Below are 16,510 nucleotides of genomic sequence, written 5' to 3'. Positions count from 1 at the left end.
ACGTTTTACACCTAAAAATTGAGACAGTTTGTTGATATATAGGAGTGAAAACTCTGTGCTTTGTCCCATATTTCATCCAAGGCAGAGATGCAAAACTCCACAAAGTGTGTTTGATGGTGATTGTCGTGAGAAAAGAAGGTCTTTTATAATTGTACCCCATCAGGTTCAGTTCTTTTAATTAACCGGCTACAAATGTGTTCACTGCAATATCCCACAGATGAATCGGGCACCTGTGAGGGACAGGAATCACAAAAGGCCTCCAAAAGGTTGGGGGATAAATAGTATTATGAAAGGTATTGTAAAATAAGGCTATTCTGGGAGCTACAGAAAGAAAGGACATGGAGGTTCAGAGGAAGGAGTGAAAACTTCAACCAGGGACAGTAGGAGAGAGAAGAAGGAGTATTGGAATTGGACTTTAAAACATAAACAGGAATAAACAGGATATTGATAGAGAGTGCAAACAACATACCGTGTTTCCCTGAAAATAAGACCTAGCTGGACCGTCAGCTCTAATGCGTCTTTTGGCGCAAAAATTAATATAAGATCCGGTCTTATTTTACTATAAGACCGGGTATAATATAGTATAGTATAGTATAATATAATAAATACCGGGTCTTATATTAATTTTTAGCTTCAAAAGACGCATTAGAGCTGATGGTCCGGCTAGGTCTTATTTTCGTGTGAACAGGGTAGGAGTTGGCAAAGTAACACAAGCAGAGTAATACAAGTTAGAAAGTGCAAGAACAGCTGTGAGATGGCAAGTAGAATTTTTTTCCCATTCTCCTTCTTCCCTTCCCCTCTTTCTGTTTTCCTCTCTTCCTCTTTTCTTCCCTCCCTCCCTCCCTCTCCTTTCCTGGTTTTGTTTTCTCCCTCTTTCTAATTTTTTTTTTCCCTCCTCAAAACAAAAGATAAGTTTATCTTAGTAAGTTGGTTAATGGTTTGCTTTAAGTAGTCTGTAATCCAGAGTGGTGATGATTCCCTGATACTGAGATTTCTCGTTATTCTCAGACACCAAAATGAGGCAGTGCTTGACCTAGAAATGGTAAAAATTAGGAGCTAATGGTAAAAATTAGGGGATCTAAATTTAAATCAAAAGACATATGTGTTCTTGTGTGTGGAAGGAATAGGTGTTCCTGTTTTGCATTGTTAAAGTGGCAATTTCGAACCCATGCTTTGGATTCTAATATAATTGCTTACCTGTTCGTTGCATATATTTTGTAAAAATAGAAAAGAAACGCTCAAGTTCCTTTAAGTACTCTTTGCTACATTACGGAACACTTAGGCTATAATTGGTGATGGGTTTACTGGTTTTTTGCATTTTTCCTTCAACCGACTTAACAGAACATTCCTGAGGCATTTACACTCCTTATAATAAACACTGAAGTGCTGTGATTTGTATTAATGAACTCTTAATTTGAAATGTTCCTGTTCATCACACTGATTCAGCCTTCTTCCAAACAGCATTCCTATGAATTAATTCACGCCTTCATTTGTCTTTGGGAAAACATCTGACATGCAGAGCTATGCTTTGGTGTCAGCTCAAAAGGTCACAAGTCATGGAGGAGGGCGTCCGGTGTCAGTTCAGGCAATTTCACGTTGACAGCATTGGTGTGGTGGAAGGGACATTGAAACGTCACGTCAACAGTGGGGTTTCGCCATCAGAATTTTGGAAGCTAACATCTAAGTTCCAAACAGGAGTGCCTTGCCTTGCTATGGACTCAGCAGGGATCTCGCTCAGTTTCATTCTGTGTCTCCTTTTCTTTCAGAGCATGTCCTCAAGGCCCTGCCCGAATACCACGTGGTGGCCCCTGTCCAAGTAGATGCCAGCGGTCACTTTCTGTCCTATGGCTTGCACCACCCCTTCACCAGCAGCAGGAGGAAGAGAGACTTGGATGGCTCAGAGGACCGGGTGTACTACAGAATTTCACACGAGGACGAGGACCTGTTTTTTAACTTGACGGTCAATCGGGGATTTCTTTCCAAAAGCTACTTCGTGGAGAGGAGATACGGGAACCTCTCCCATGTTAAGATGGTGGCTTCCTCGGCACCCCCCTGCCATCTCAGGGGCACGGTTCTGCAGCAGGGCGCCAGAATCGGCACTGCAGCCCTCAGTTCCTGCCATGGACTGGTGAGTGCCTGGGTCCATCACCTCTCTCCTCTGCCCCCAGCTTCCTAGCATCTTGACCTGCACACCCACTGCCAGTGGGTTCATAGATGCATTCAACACGTGCCTGTTGAGCACTTAAGATGTACATGGTCCTGGCCTGCGAATGGGTTGGGAAGAAAGTGCATAAAATTAAAAGTAGGTCAATCTGGGAGGTGCTGGGAGTAAGGGCTCTAAAGCAGCCTCCCTGTCCAGGTGATTCTAGCTTGCAGCCAGGGTTGAGAAGCGCTGCTGCTCTCAATTGCTCCCTACTTTTATGCTGTGTTTTCTAAGGGAAATGGTATACTGTTTAGCATAATGCCAGACTTGGGAATAGAATTAATGGGGCCTTTTCAATTTCAAATGGCCCCAGCAAGCAGTGAGAACCACCGTGTGGACATTTTCAGATTCATACTAAGTACCAGAGCACAAAGAAGCAACTATTAGCTAATGGAATTCTGTGGTAGTGGCCAAGATGATGAAACATTTTTAGATCCAAATCGTTGAATGATTTTGCCAGAAGAACCAATCCACAGGGATTATTTTGGAGCCTTTCACATATAATTGGACAACTAATGGATGGTTATAAAAAAGGCACCAAAAGCCAAATGAGTTTCTTTCTGTGAGCTCACAAGCTGGCTGGCTTCAAGTTCACTTGTTCATGTGTCATGATTTGTCAAGGCTCACCTAGAGTGGCCCTAGTCCAAAGGAGAGGGGTTGGACTTGTGTCTGATTTTTCCTGATCAGTTTTCTGGGGTCTGAGCTCTAGGATATTTATTTTGCCTTCCACCCAGGGATGACCCCACACTTAGATTCACAGGATGGCAGGTTTAGGCTATGCTGGTCCCCACCACTCCTAGGGAGAGTGTTCTGATTCTAAATTTGTCTGGTAGAATGATAGCAATTTCTTCTCTGCTGAACCTCATTGTCTCCCCCGTCGCTGAAAGATGGGGCCTGGCGGGATGAGTATGTTTTATTCACAGGGGAGATTGGGTCATCAATCCAGGGCATGTTTGGAGAAGAGTCTGCTCCGGTGTAACCTAAGTTTCTATGCCTCATTAATATGATCTATGATTTCTTTTTCAGTCTGAAGAACTTCAGTGCCCCTTTCATTTGAATCCCTTCTTAAAGGCTTTTATGGGCAACCTGTCTGGAAAAATTTTAGCAAGAACCGTCTATTTAGTGATTCTTAACCCTGATGTGCCCCTTGCAAACTATTCCTACATGGAAAGTGTGTCAGCCCTGCTTCCCTCACATTGTTGTTGTAGATAAAAGCTTCAAAACAGTTTAGAAAGTACTCCAGTTCTCTTGTTGGCTTAGTAACAGTAGCTGAATCTCTCCTCACCCACGTTGTTGGGACACTTCATTAAATCTGCTCTTGTCAAGTCATCAGTGAACTTTGTGTTGACAGTGGGGACGTCTCTGTTGTCATGGTATTTGATGTCTTCGCACTATTTGCTACAAGCAATTATTCCTATTTGTAAGTCATTTTCCCTCTTGGCTTAAATCACACTCGATTATTATGATTTTACTCCTACCTACCACGGTGGCAATTCTGACTCAATGAATATCCTTTGTTCCTTTCCATATCTTTAACTACTAGAATGTCCTTGGACTTTGTCTGTGGACCCCTCTCCTCTGACTTCACGCTCTTTTAAGGTGATCTTAACCAGTCGCAAATGCTGTCTACCTATCTGCCAGACTGCTATCTGATTATATAAATATGTACTCATTTTTCCAGCATCTATCTATTGTCTGTATCGTCTACATCTGTATATGTATGTGAATAACTACTGCATTTATATATCTAACTCCAGTATTTCCTTGGAACTTCAGCTGTCTGCCATTTCCACGTGTGCCTAACAAAAGTCTCAAATTTAAGATGTCCGAAAGAAGCGCTATTGATTCCCTCCTCCTGTAGCCGTCCCCGCTGCTGTACACGTCAACCTCATTCTTCCAGTTACCCAGGTTCAGACCCGTGGAATTAGGTTATCAGTGACGCTTGTCTTCTCTTGCACGCTGTATCTATTCATGTCAGCAACTCCTGTCATCTCTTCATTCAAAATATTTCAGAATCTACCAGTCTTGTCACCTCCAAGCTAACAGCCCAGTCTAGTCATTCGCAGCAGGGGTAGTTTTGCCCTCTGGGGACATTGGGCAATGTCTGAAGACAGCTTTGGTTTCCACAGATTGCTTCTGGCATCTAGTATAAGAAGAAGCCAAGGGCGCTGCTAAACTGCAGTGCACAGAACAGTCCTCCACAACATCTGGGCCAAAATGTCCGTGGTTTCCAGGTTGAGAAACCCTGCCCTACTTGTGGTCTCCCGTACTAAGGAAATGCCTACCATTTGCATTGGCCTCCCAAGTGGTCCTGTGCTTCTTCTCTGCGTTTCCTGCAGGCTACTTTTCACATAGTGCCCAGACTGGACTTTTAAACACATTTGTAAAGCAGCCCATTCTTCTGCTTGCAATCTTCTACTGGTTTCCCATCACAGCAGAATAAAATCCGAATGCCTTGCTCTGGCTTCCAGGGCTCCATCCGATCTGGTCACTAGCCACCTTCCCTCCTATCCCACCGCACTGCCCTCCTGCTCAGCACTCCAGCCACACTGACCTCTCTGTTTTTCATACGTACCAAGCACTCTGGCCTTGTCGCCTTTGCATGCTCTTCCTTCTCATCTTCCAGATCCCAACTTGTGGTCCTTGCTGAGCACTCCTTCTAAAGTAGACTCCTCCAGCATGCTATCACATCACCTATTTTATTTTTAAAAACGAACCTACAGTACATCATAGCTTTTCTTTCTCGCTTAACTTTTCTCCCCCTTACCCTGTCTTGTTCACGTATGTTTATGTTCCATAATAAGCACTCAGTCAATGCCAGTTGAATGGATGAATGTGTTTATTTCCGTATTTAGCCTTTAGACTGTTCCACGTTCCTGCAGATGCCCCCAGCCTCTGGCTTCGCAGTGAGATTATATTTCCTTAACTACCCCAACAATGGCTTGGATGCCACCTTACTGAATTCTGCTTAAATGTCCCCGAACGACTTTTGATGGTTTCCCAGCATGCTGGCTCCACATGATGGCAGCGTGATGCTGCCTCTACTGCACGGCTCTCACAGGACATGGTCACTGCCACCACCCTGTTGACTTGGGGAAGAGGACAGGGCTATCAACTTTACTGTCCTCTTCTAAACATGGTTCAGGCCTTTCCTTCATTATGCAAGGAACAATAGAATCCAAACTATACTTTTCAGTGAGACTTTTTTTTTTTTAAAGGATATGCACAGAAAAGGAAGAGACATACAACAAAATAATAACCTAAAACTTCTGCTCATCTTGGCTATGCTCAGAGTCTAGGCTGAGCTTCAAGAGAGTCTCTAACTAATCAACTGGCCTTCTGGTAAAGAGCAAGGATGACTCTTACCAGAAAGCGCCCCTCTCAGGGATGTACTGAAACATTTCTCTCCTGAGTCCTGGGCCCAATCATGAAGCCTCTGAGAAAGAAGGAAGTTTTCCTTACCCCAGTCTCAGGCCCATCTTTGTTTCTGGTTTTTCCTTCCAGGCATTTCTTTCAAGGAGTAGCTACTTGTTTCAGGGCAACCCCACCTAAAAGCTGTTGGGTCCCAATGGGCAGTGTGTGCATTGCAGACCCTGCCGAGGTACCCCATTCAGGGGACCAGTGGAAGATTGAATCCAGCTAACGCTCAGCCAGGCGAACCAAGTCCTGGCTCCAGGAGGAAAAGGGGCCTTTTTATAATCCTTTAGCCCAGAACACTGTCACAAAAAGTGGGCATCCTTTTTGTAATTTGTCTGCCTAGATGGGGTGCCTTTTAAAATTCATCTGTCTGGAGGGGGCATCTGTTTCCCCTGCATGCTTTCTTGCAATTTGCATAAATGGGTGCTACTATAATAGCCACGGAGGCCCCTACTCACAGGATTTGGCCTGGCTCTGTGGCCCCCAGATAACGATTACATGAGAACACAAAAATCCATTGCCAGCATGTTTCCCAAAGCCGGAAGTATTCAGCTTCAAGTAACAGTGTAGAGAGTTGGGATGTGTATGCATTAATAATAGGTCCTTTCTCACTGAGTTGCAGCAAGACGTGATTAGTTCTCTCTCCCAATATCTCCTTTGATTCTCAAGTTCAAGAACAAGTCTGTGTCTATTTCCTGAAACCACTGGGGTCTTTGCTGCAGACCTGCAGTGAACAACTGCTTGAACTGGAAAACAAAGGAGGAGGCCTGCTCTAGAAGACACAGTTACATAAAGGCTGAGATCCTATCAATATGTATAGAGGAAATATGTATAGAGGAAAAACGTTTCTCTCATACAAACAACCAAAATCGCAGTGAAACTTTCTGCTGAAACATATACCCAATAGCCATGTTTGAAGGCAATCCTTTGTTTTCTTGTATAGCCGTCTTTACATTGAGGTGAAAATTTTAATTTTTGTCACCAGAACAAATGGAAGGTATGCTCCACAAAGAACTTTAATCTCCGCTCTTTTAGGTGCAGGAGAACGTGAAGCTTTGGAATAGCTTTCCAGGTTCTAACCTGCAAGGTATGAGTTTTTGCTAGGATATACTTTTATATATATAATTTTAATTCTTCAAGTCGTGTTAGGTTCTAGTTTTCAAAAATGCAAGAATTAAGTTTTCTCTGTATTTTGCTGTGCAAATGCTACAAATGGAATTAGTGATGTTTTAAGATGGCACCTCTATTGAGGGCACGTGCCGTATACCTCATGATTCCCTCAAGTGCAGTGCAGTTCTTGGCTCAGATGGAAAGTCCTGCTGGGTCCTATTCCATAGAGTCAAAGAATGTAACCATTTCTGCCCTCTTGTTCTTGAACTCCAGCTGCAGCCTGGGGTGGTGTGGCTGAGGAATGAAATCCGCTGGCAGAGCTGTGTGGGAAAACTTTCCCAGCATGGCTTCTCGCCTTGCTTCCTGATTTGGAACTTCGTGGCTCGTTGGCAGGAAACACTCATTTGAGTTGTGGGAGGCCTATGAGTCAGGGTTTGTTGTTCCTCAACAGGGGGTGGGGGAAAAATGCTCTGTGTATCCCCTAACTCTGTTCCCAAGCTGAAGAATTCTCCCTGACCCCTGACCTTTGGGGGTTGCCTGGTAAAACCCGTGCTTACTCAGACATGCGCCTGGAACAGGGCCTCTGGCTGGGGGGAGATTCCTCTCCTCAGTATTAGTGCTTTGTGTTACAAACTCATAAACATGAGAGTGTGTTGTTTTTTTTTTTCACCCTCCTTCTCTTTTCATCTTTCTGCTTACTTTTCAATTCATTGGGTTCATTTTGTGAGTTCCCAGTGTGATGGATTGGAAGTGGGAGAGAGAGCTGAAGAATCTGTACTTCAAAAAGCAGTCTTGTTTTCTTCTTTTTGCTGGATCTTGAATTAGGGACCATCCCTATGGTCCTGGGATGGTGAAGGAGAAGGAATGACCCTCAGCAGTTATGGGGAGACAAGAAGCCAGATGCCCTGTTTATTATTGGGGTGATTACTTGGCTTACAGGTTGTCAGGCAGGGTGTCATGCAGGGTCTCTGGTCCCGCTCCCCACATAAGAACGCAGGATATGGTGAGGCCAACAAGGAACACCCACGGAGCCATAGGTAGGGGAGTCACACCACTATAGTCTCGCTGGCGGCTGGGTTGGAGACACAGGAGGCAGGAGCCATACGATCCGCAACTTGCTGTTGGCCTCTCTGCCAACCAACCTCACTTGCCAACTGCAATCAGCGCTTGCCAGCCACCATCTTCTTGCTAGCCCCCACTTGCTGCTATCGTAGCCACAGCAGTTATATTAGTGGCCAATGGCTCACTGGTTACAGCTGACGGCCAACTAGCCACAGCTGATGGCCATCCAATCACAGTTGATGGCCATTTACTACCCGAATGAGCACCTTTCCCCGTGAGGCCGAGAGCCTGGAAACTGCACTCCTGGCTCTGTCCCCACACAGGTTCACACCAATGCAGCATAGAGATGTTACGTCCTTCTGTATTTCTCTTCCCTGGAAACTTTACTTTGAATCTCATTTCTGTTTTCATTACAGACACTGAAGGTTAGGTGTCCAGTACTTCCCATTAGATGTCCATATATTAATATTTCTCTTTTATTTTGGATGTAGAATGAATCGTAGGTCCAGGGAGCCTAAATGTTAGCTTTCAGAAAGATCTAGCTCCTTTCAAAAATGTCTCCATTGACTGACAGATACTAATAAAGACTTTGAGAAATGAGAAAAACAAGAGACCTGGATTTTAGGTTTGGTGACTGAAAAAATGTTTTACTTGGTTGTTGGACATGATCTTTCAGTGTGATGTGACTGATTTAGTTTTGTCTGAGATGAGGTCCTTTGCCTCCTTGGGTCTGTGATGTGAATGGACTGGGTCCTCGCTACCAAATATGTGGCCCTTGGACCAGCAGCCTGGAATCACCTGGGAGCTTGTTAGAAATGCAGATTCTCAGATTCTCCCCTGATACACTGAATCAGAACCTACAGTTTAACAAGATCCCCAGGTGATTTGTACATGCGTTAAAATTTGACAAGCATTGGCCCATCACATCCAGAGACACCAACTCTATTTGAGTTCATCCTTTAAGTATGGCCTCCTTTTGGCAAACACCTGAATGCCTAATGTTACTTAGAAATAGTGGCGGTGCTGGTGGTGGTGGTGGGGGGGATGCTGCTGTTCTAATCGGTGTTGATCGGTGAAAGGGTGGAAGAGGAATCTTAGATAATGTCATTCAGAAAAAGACTGAAAAGATCCATGGACCTTGTGAGCAGATAAAAGGGGTTATAGTGGCCAGGTGTACACATTGTCATCCTTTGCTGCTCTCCTGTCCTCTGCCGTGTTTTGTTAAGTTTCAAATCATGTCCTTGGCATGGACTGATTTTATCAGGAAAACTTCCGGTTGTTCTCAGGTTCTTTCATTCTCATCTCTCTGGTGAGTGTGCTAAGCTGTTTCAGTGTCTTCATCTAAACTGTTGAGAAGAGAGAGACTTTCTGGGCCTCCGGAAGGCTGGGACAGAGAATAATAACTGACACTGTTTAGACTTCCATTCCCAACTCCAAGGGGATGAAACTAAGTTTGAGGTAAGAATGCAGAGACCTTGATGTTTATAAATATTCCCTTAAGACACTGCACGTGTGACATTTTCCAGGATGTTAATGAAAGTCGAGGTATAAAAGGGCAACGGCAAAGCAAGAATAAGGCTTCCTTCTCTGCTCTGGGAGACAGTCCATGCAGAGAGTTCAAGCAGAGAGGTTACGGCAGTGCAGCCCATGGCCACAGGGACAGGAGACGTGGCCCCTGCTCCTGGGCTGGGGCCACCTTTCTTCCACTGAGTTCTGTATCCTTGACTAAATGCCCTGGGGATTTAGAGAAGGTATGCATATGTTTCTCTTCCCACTTCTCCATAAACCGTTTGTCCAACCTACAGTTGTCTTGTTCGCCTTCTTCACTGATTATACCTGGTTATTTGCTTTTAGGGCTTTTAAAATAGTCAAACATGGAAAGTGTTCCTCTAAACACCTCAGAAAACCATGACCTTCTGAGATTTCCCAAAGGTGTATGTTGTTGGATTTGCTTATTTCCCTCCTTGAGATATTTCAGACATTTATTTAAAAACAGTGACTTTTGTGCACTAGTGCTTCCTGCCAGACCCAGTTTCTCTAAGACCGCACATACCCACTTACACATCCCTTCGTGGTTCTGCAGTGAAATCGGCTGGGAGGACAGTCAGCTATTCCAAGAAACAGATTTCTCAGTTACAAAATGGCATACTAATAGTCCCACTTGATGTTATCGATTTCCTCCCTCACCAAGCCACCCTCCCCTCACCCCCTACCACCCTGTTTACAGACAGATTTTTCCCTGGAAATTCCTTCCTCACTTGATTTCTGCTGTGACCCTAAGGAATGAGCCTCACAATTTAAAAATGCATAGCTTCCAGTTTCTGACTGGGTCATCAGATATCATTATCTTTCTTCCAAGCAGGCTTCCTTGCTTCTAGCAAGTCTTTTTTTTTAAGTTTGCAACTGAAGTTCTCTTTTCAATCCTCCAACATTCTCAGCTTATCTCTAATGATTTATTTTTCTCCCCTGGTTGTGGGGTTTCTGGGTTTTCTCTTCAGCTTTCCTTTTTCTTTCTTGCTTTTGTGGTGTTTTAGTGACTTTTTTTTTTTACTATTTTTTTTTTTTTTTTTTTTAGCACTTCTGCAGAAAGAACACATGAGGTTGAGCTATTTTAATGGGCTTATTTACCGTATAATTTATAAGTTATTGAATATATAACATACATAACATATGTTATATATATTTTATGTCTTCTATATTTTCTAATATACTATATTTATATATTTTATAAATGTATATATATTTAACTTATATAACTTATAAGTTATTTAACTTATATAATTTCTATAAGTTTTTTTTAATCTCTTTTCCAACCTCTACATAGCTTGACAGAGAGAGAACATTGAGAATGGGCTCCTCATAGCAGAGCTTCCAGACAAGTTGGAGTTTATTGCACGTAGCTGTGTGTGTGTGTGTGTGTGTGTGTGTGTGTGTGTGTGTGTGTGTGTGTTAGGGGAGAGGGAGATACCTAATACAGAATAAGTCCACAGAAAGGGTTTCCTTTTTTTTTTTATCTGAAGCTATGATTCAAAAGAAATAGATGAAATCACAGTTAGTTAAAGATATCAAAATATCCTTGACCATCATTTATTTGAAATTGCATTGGAGCAGAGGGTACCCTGAACTTGGAGGATGGATGGGGGGTAAAGATGCAGTTTCCCTTCTGAGTGAGTTTTCTTTACTATCTGGAAGATTGTGATGGCTGTTGCTTTGGCAAATGACCAGGAACAGAATTGAGATCTACTGATAAATCCTTCCTCCTCTGGAAAGAATTCCCTTTTATTAGTTAATTTTGTTTATATTAAACTGTTTCAATAAAGAGATGCAAGTTTGGGAAGCAGGTTTTTCTTCCGTTTTACTTAATTTCTGACTCAGTCCACTGTGATTTAGGCTTTGATTAATCAAAAGCATTGGACTTGGAGTGGAGAGACCTGCATTTTATGTCTGACTGCTCCTAGCTAGCAGGAGCTCTGAGGCAAGTCCCTTAACTCCTCGACGTGCCAGCTTGGAGGAATTGCAAGAAGGCAGTATGGCTGGAGAGCAGAGAGCAAGTTAGCCTTTTCCCTCTTTGTTATTAATAAATATTTGGGGGAAAAGACTGAAACTATGGAAACATTCTCTTCCACAAAGACTTTCAATTCATTCATTCATTTATTTACATTAGTATGAAATTATGTCCATACTAATGCATCATTATTTATTGTGTTGCTCAATTATCTCAGTTTGGCCAGTGGAAGCCCTTCAATCTAGCTCTGTGTCCTTTTGACTTGTCCCATCATTATTTGAACACTCTGTTGCTTCCAGGTACAATGAGATTTTCTAGGCTCATCTTGTATTTTTCTAGTCCTCGAATCTGTTGTTTCTTCAAGGAACTTACCCCCCACCCCGTCTCCTGAAGAGTGGTATTTAGAAGCAGAGATCTGGGCACTAGATGTGCTCATTGCTGTTGGGTGATGCTGTGCCAGACCTTCTCAATGGAATATGTGTATATATACATACATGTAAGTCAAAACACACAATTACATCTGTAGTTATTAGTCTATCTATCTATCTATCTATCTATCTATCTATCTATCTATCTATCTATCTAGAAAATTATGAATTTGCACCAATAGATTCAATTCCAGTCCAACACCATAGAATTCATTCTAGTTTTCGCTCTAAAATTTGTAAAAACATCTCTGACAATCCCCAAACTGGCTCCCATTATTCTTAGCATATTTACTCATTTGATCAATCCCCTAGTTGATAACCAATGTCTCATTGCTATCATTGCTACTACCTCTTGCTTGCATAAATGCCTATCTTACCTCAAATGGGCTCCTGCGTTCCATGCTGGCTACCCCCAGATGCCTCATATGAATGCCCTCTTTGCCCTGCTTGGGCTCTAACCTTCATACTAGGCCATGGGGTTTTGATTCTCCAGCTAGGCTGTTTCCCTGTGGAGTTAAAGAGCTCAGGCTCTGAAGCCCAGCACTGTACCACTTTTCCATCAACAATGATGCCTTTCTCACCTTGTTTGGGTTCAGGGTTCTGTTACCCTGCATCATGCGACCCTTCTATGCTGATATTTTTTCTCCTCCGCTCAGGTAGACACTCTGCAACACTCCACCTGAGCTCTCCCTGTACCCCCAACCTCCTGACTTCAACCCCACACAGATGCCTGTGTTGCTCTTAAGGGCTTAGAACTGACACGTTCAGGAAGAGAAGAGTTGAGAGAGAGGGAGAGGGAGAGGAAGAAGAAGAAGGAGAGGGAGAGGAAAAAAGAGAGGGAGAAGAAGAGTTTGTCTAGCTGATCACCAAATGCCCTTCATGTCAGGTATTCTGTGACCCCATGCTGGGTGCTGGGTTGGGGACAGATTACCAGCTCATGGTATTTCTTGTGTGCCCACCAAGCCTGGCTCTGCCTTTGGTGGCTGTCCGTGCCTTTGCTTCCTGACTTTGTGTTCACACCTCACTGTTACCCTGGCTCTTGGTGCGATGCCCACTGTCCTGGTGTCCTGGGGTCTTCTGTCCTATATGTGTCATCTGCAGGGCCTCTGCTCCAACTCTGAGGGCTTGGTTGGACAGGCTGCCCAGTGCCCGGCACCATGCCTGCTTCCTATTTCCCTGTGTTTTTTCAGCTGCCCCTGGAGTTTTCTCAATAGTTCTTTATGCAGCACTGTGAATGTTAAATAAACTTTATGCTAATTTCAGTGTGAAAAGGTCTGCTTCAAAGTTGCAGTGGGGACAACTCCTTTTGCTGTAAAAAGCTTTTATGAGATAGAGACATGTACTTTTGTTAACCCTCCCTCTTTAGATAGGTGCAACCCTGTAATTTTATTTAGAGTGGAGCCATCTTCAAAGCAAATTCTATTTTACCATTGATTCAACTATATAATTTGAAATGTATTTCTAAGTAAAGCACATTTTAAATTTATGTGTGGAATGGAAAGGAAGAATGAAAATCAGTAAATGGAGATGGGGCCTGACTGAAAAGGTGGGAATTAGAAAGCACAAATTGGTAACTACAATATTGCCACGGGATATGAAAGACAGTTTGGGGAATATAATCAATAATGTTGTAAAGATTTTGTAGGGTGTCAGATGGGCACAGGTCTTATTAGGGAGACCACTTCACGGATGGTGTAGATGCCTGACCACTGCACTGTACACCTGAAGCTGAAGCTGAATAATATTGTATGTCAACTATAATTTAATATATATATAGTCACGGGATATGGAGTGCAGCATATGGAATAGAGTCAATGGAATTGTAATAGATATATACAATGTCAGAGGGGTAGTAGATTGGGAGCAGGGGGGTTATCACTTTGTGAGGGGTGAAATGTCTATTACATTGTTTTGTACACCTGAAACTAATTTTAAAAAAAAAGAAAAGAAAAGGCATGGGAGAGCACATTTCACTTCTGTGGGTAGGATTACCAAATATTTTCTTTTTGCGTTACTGATGAACATTTCTAATTACCTGTTGGCCGACATACCTAGTTGTCCTAACAGAGGACAATTATAATCCTTCTGTTAGGGAGACTGAGAAGGCACTGCTGAAAGATGGTTAAGGAGGCACAACTGAGTCTTCTCTGATGCATGGGTGTTGTTAATTACTTTTACGTGGGTACCCAGCGGTGCAGGAAGATCCTGGAGTCAGAACGGGAAAGGTGTAAGGGGAAAGTGCAGCCGTGTCTGGGTCTGGAACAGTGGTGGGGGAGGCAGGAACCACAGTGAATTACACGTTAGAGTCAGTGGGAGGAAATTAAGCTCCAAATGTAGGCAACTCTTTTGAAGGAAAGAAAAATACACATCCGTGGATAGAGAAAAACAAAGGGTTATGTGTGAGCTGCCTTTTTATTTTTGGAAATTGGGAGAGGCTTGAGAGAAGCCACGGGGAACCAGAGGTTAACCATACAGAGAGAGGATAGTTGATGAAACAAGGACCCTGAGGAAATAATAGGGTCTAGGCCCCGAGAGCATTTTGAGACTTTTCCTTGGATGGGAGTTTTTCAAAAGACTTTGGGGGTGTGTGGTGTACTTTGGTACATTTTCTAGCAGAGAAAAACCAATGCCGGGACGTCCAGCGTGGGCCCCAGGGCGTCCGGCATGTACCTGGGGCATCTAGCGTGGATTAGGGCGGTCCAGCGTGGATGCGACATCCAGCGTGGGCCCCGATTAGGGCAGGTCCCTGATGGACAGGCTGCGCTACGTGCACGCTCGGCGTTGGAGGCGCCCTCCTTGCAGCGGAAGCAGACATTGCGCCCGCCTGCCCGCCGCTGTGCCCCTCAGCCACTCAGGGTCCTGTCTTCTGTGCTCAGGGTTGCTGCTCTCCTGGCGACCTCACAACTGAAGACGTCCCTCTTGGGCAGCTATTCCAGGGCCGCTCTCTTCAGGATGCACTCCAGTAGCTGCTTCCGGCTTCATGGGTGGGTGACTGTGCCCTTCTCTCCCTATCGCCCTCAGCGGCCCCTGGGCCCCTGGGGGACACCGGTCCACCTGGCTGCTGTCCCCAGCACCGGCCAAGGCATCCTCCCGCAGCTTCTTCTCCACTTTTATGTGGAGGGTGATGAGCTGTTTTGCCTGGTAGGTGAGGGGCTTGCGGGTAGTAGGTGCATGCACGCTGGGGAAAGCGACAGACCTCCAGGGTTGGCTCCAGCCTTTAAACATATAGTCGGGTGTACAACCCTGGAGGTAGGTTAGGTTGTAGGCAAGCATGGTGCCCATAGAAGCTGCCCAGCTGCTGCTGTTTGCGGACTCTGTTACAGCTACGTGCTCACCGGTGCAACTTGGGCACGAGGCTGTCCAGGAGCAGGCAGAGGGCACCCAGGTCAAGGCTTTGGGGCACAGTTGGGCCAGCGCGATGCCCAACACCAGCGTCTCTATATCTTCTGCTCACACAGGGAGGATGGAAGTGAAGGTGAGCGAAGATGCAGAAATATGTGAGGTTGGGGGACAGGAGGTGAAGGGAGCTCCAGCAGTGCCTGGAGCCTCTGAACCCTGGTCAGAACTGGTAAAGGCTTTGGATATCAGGCCCTGGCTGAGTAGGCTGCAGTTCACAGTGAAAATCCAGTGGTGGCATGTGGGCCAAGAGACTGTGCTGAAGGTCAGCCTCAGAGACTGGGCAAACATGACAGGCTGGGCATGGAGGCCGCTCAGCTTAGCAGGCATGGAAGGTTCTAGCTTCACCAACCTCTGCATTAAACCGCAGGCCTTGGTAGCTGGGGTCTGAAGCTGATACCCTGGGTGGATCAGAAACTGAACAGAGGCTGAGTCTTCAGGCTGAAGATTGTTTCTACCTCTACAGGTTGGCCTTGAGGATCCAGGGTCTCATATGACAGGTGACCAGGGCTACAGTAAGGCTGCTGCATTCCTGGGGCCTTGGGTGGAGAGCTAATACCCCGAGTTCTACTCTTATGACTGTTTCTAGCTTTAACACTTGACTAGGTGTGCAGTGGCCACATAGTCAAACCTAGCAGGAAAGGACTTGATTTTGGTGGGAACCAAGCACAGACACCCCCTGTTCAACCTACTTCCCTCAGCATGGTGTGCAGACCTCCACTCTCTTGATCCCTCCCAGGGATGGACCCTGGGTTGGGCAACCACACATCAGGCTGGGAAGGGAAACTGACTTGGGATCCTCCAAAGAAACTAAAGCACCTTGCATCAGTGTGACACTATAATGTGTAGGCTTGAGAAAAGCACATACTAATCAGTATGACTGCAAAATGCCTAAGAATAACAGGCTGCAAAATTCTGATCTAAAATGTGGTTCACCTACAAACCCCCATGTGGATTAGCTGATAAAGGAGACTTGGGGGTCGGCTGGATGACTCAGTGGGTTAGAGCGCGAGCTCAGAACAACAGGGTTGCTGGTTCGATTCCCACATGGGCCAGTGAGCTGCGCCCTCCACAACTAGATTGAAGGACAACGGCTTGGAGCTGATGTGCCCTGGAGAAACACACTGTTCCCCAATAAAAAAAAAATAAAAAAATAAAAAGCCTTGGAATTTGGGGTAAAAGATCTCTGCTAATAAGTAGCTCAAACTTCTTATATTACCAGGCTCTGTTCTGACTTAGTCCTTACTAGAACCCTACAAGGTAGGTATTAGTATCAACTCCCACTTACAGGCAAGGAAACTGAGGCACAAATAAGTTAAGTGACTTTCCAAAAAGCAGACGTCCTGAAGAGATTGAAAAATTTAGCATCCTGTTCCTGTTGTCTTAATC

At 44.6% G+C, this 16,510-nt stretch overlaps 1 protein-coding gene across 1 annotated transcript in view; it reads left to right on the top strand.

Annotated features, from left to right (window-relative positions):
- The window catches only part of ADAMTS12 (ADAM metallopeptidase with thrombospondin type 1 motif 12), a 274,548-nt gene that overhangs the window by 5,951 nt on the left and 252,087 nt on the right, over window positions 1-16,510 (top strand). The window contains exon 2 of the mRNA XM_019737332.3: window positions 1,767-2,128. Coding sequence (XP_019592891.3) covers window positions 1,767-2,128 — 362 coding nt within the window. The remainder of the gene's footprint in view (window positions 1-1,766; window positions 2,129-16,510) is intronic.

The sequence above is a fragment of the Rhinolophus sinicus genome, chromosome 3 (assembly GCF_057876585.1).
Source record: "Rhinolophus sinicus isolate RSI-liver-muscle chromosome 3, RSI-T2T, whole genome shotgun sequence".
NCBI classification, from domain to species: domain Eukaryota; kingdom Metazoa; phylum Chordata; class Mammalia; order Chiroptera; family Rhinolophidae; genus Rhinolophus; species Rhinolophus sinicus.
Note: the sequence above shows the minus strand (reverse complement) of the source record. Positions and strands in the feature narration are given on the sequence as shown.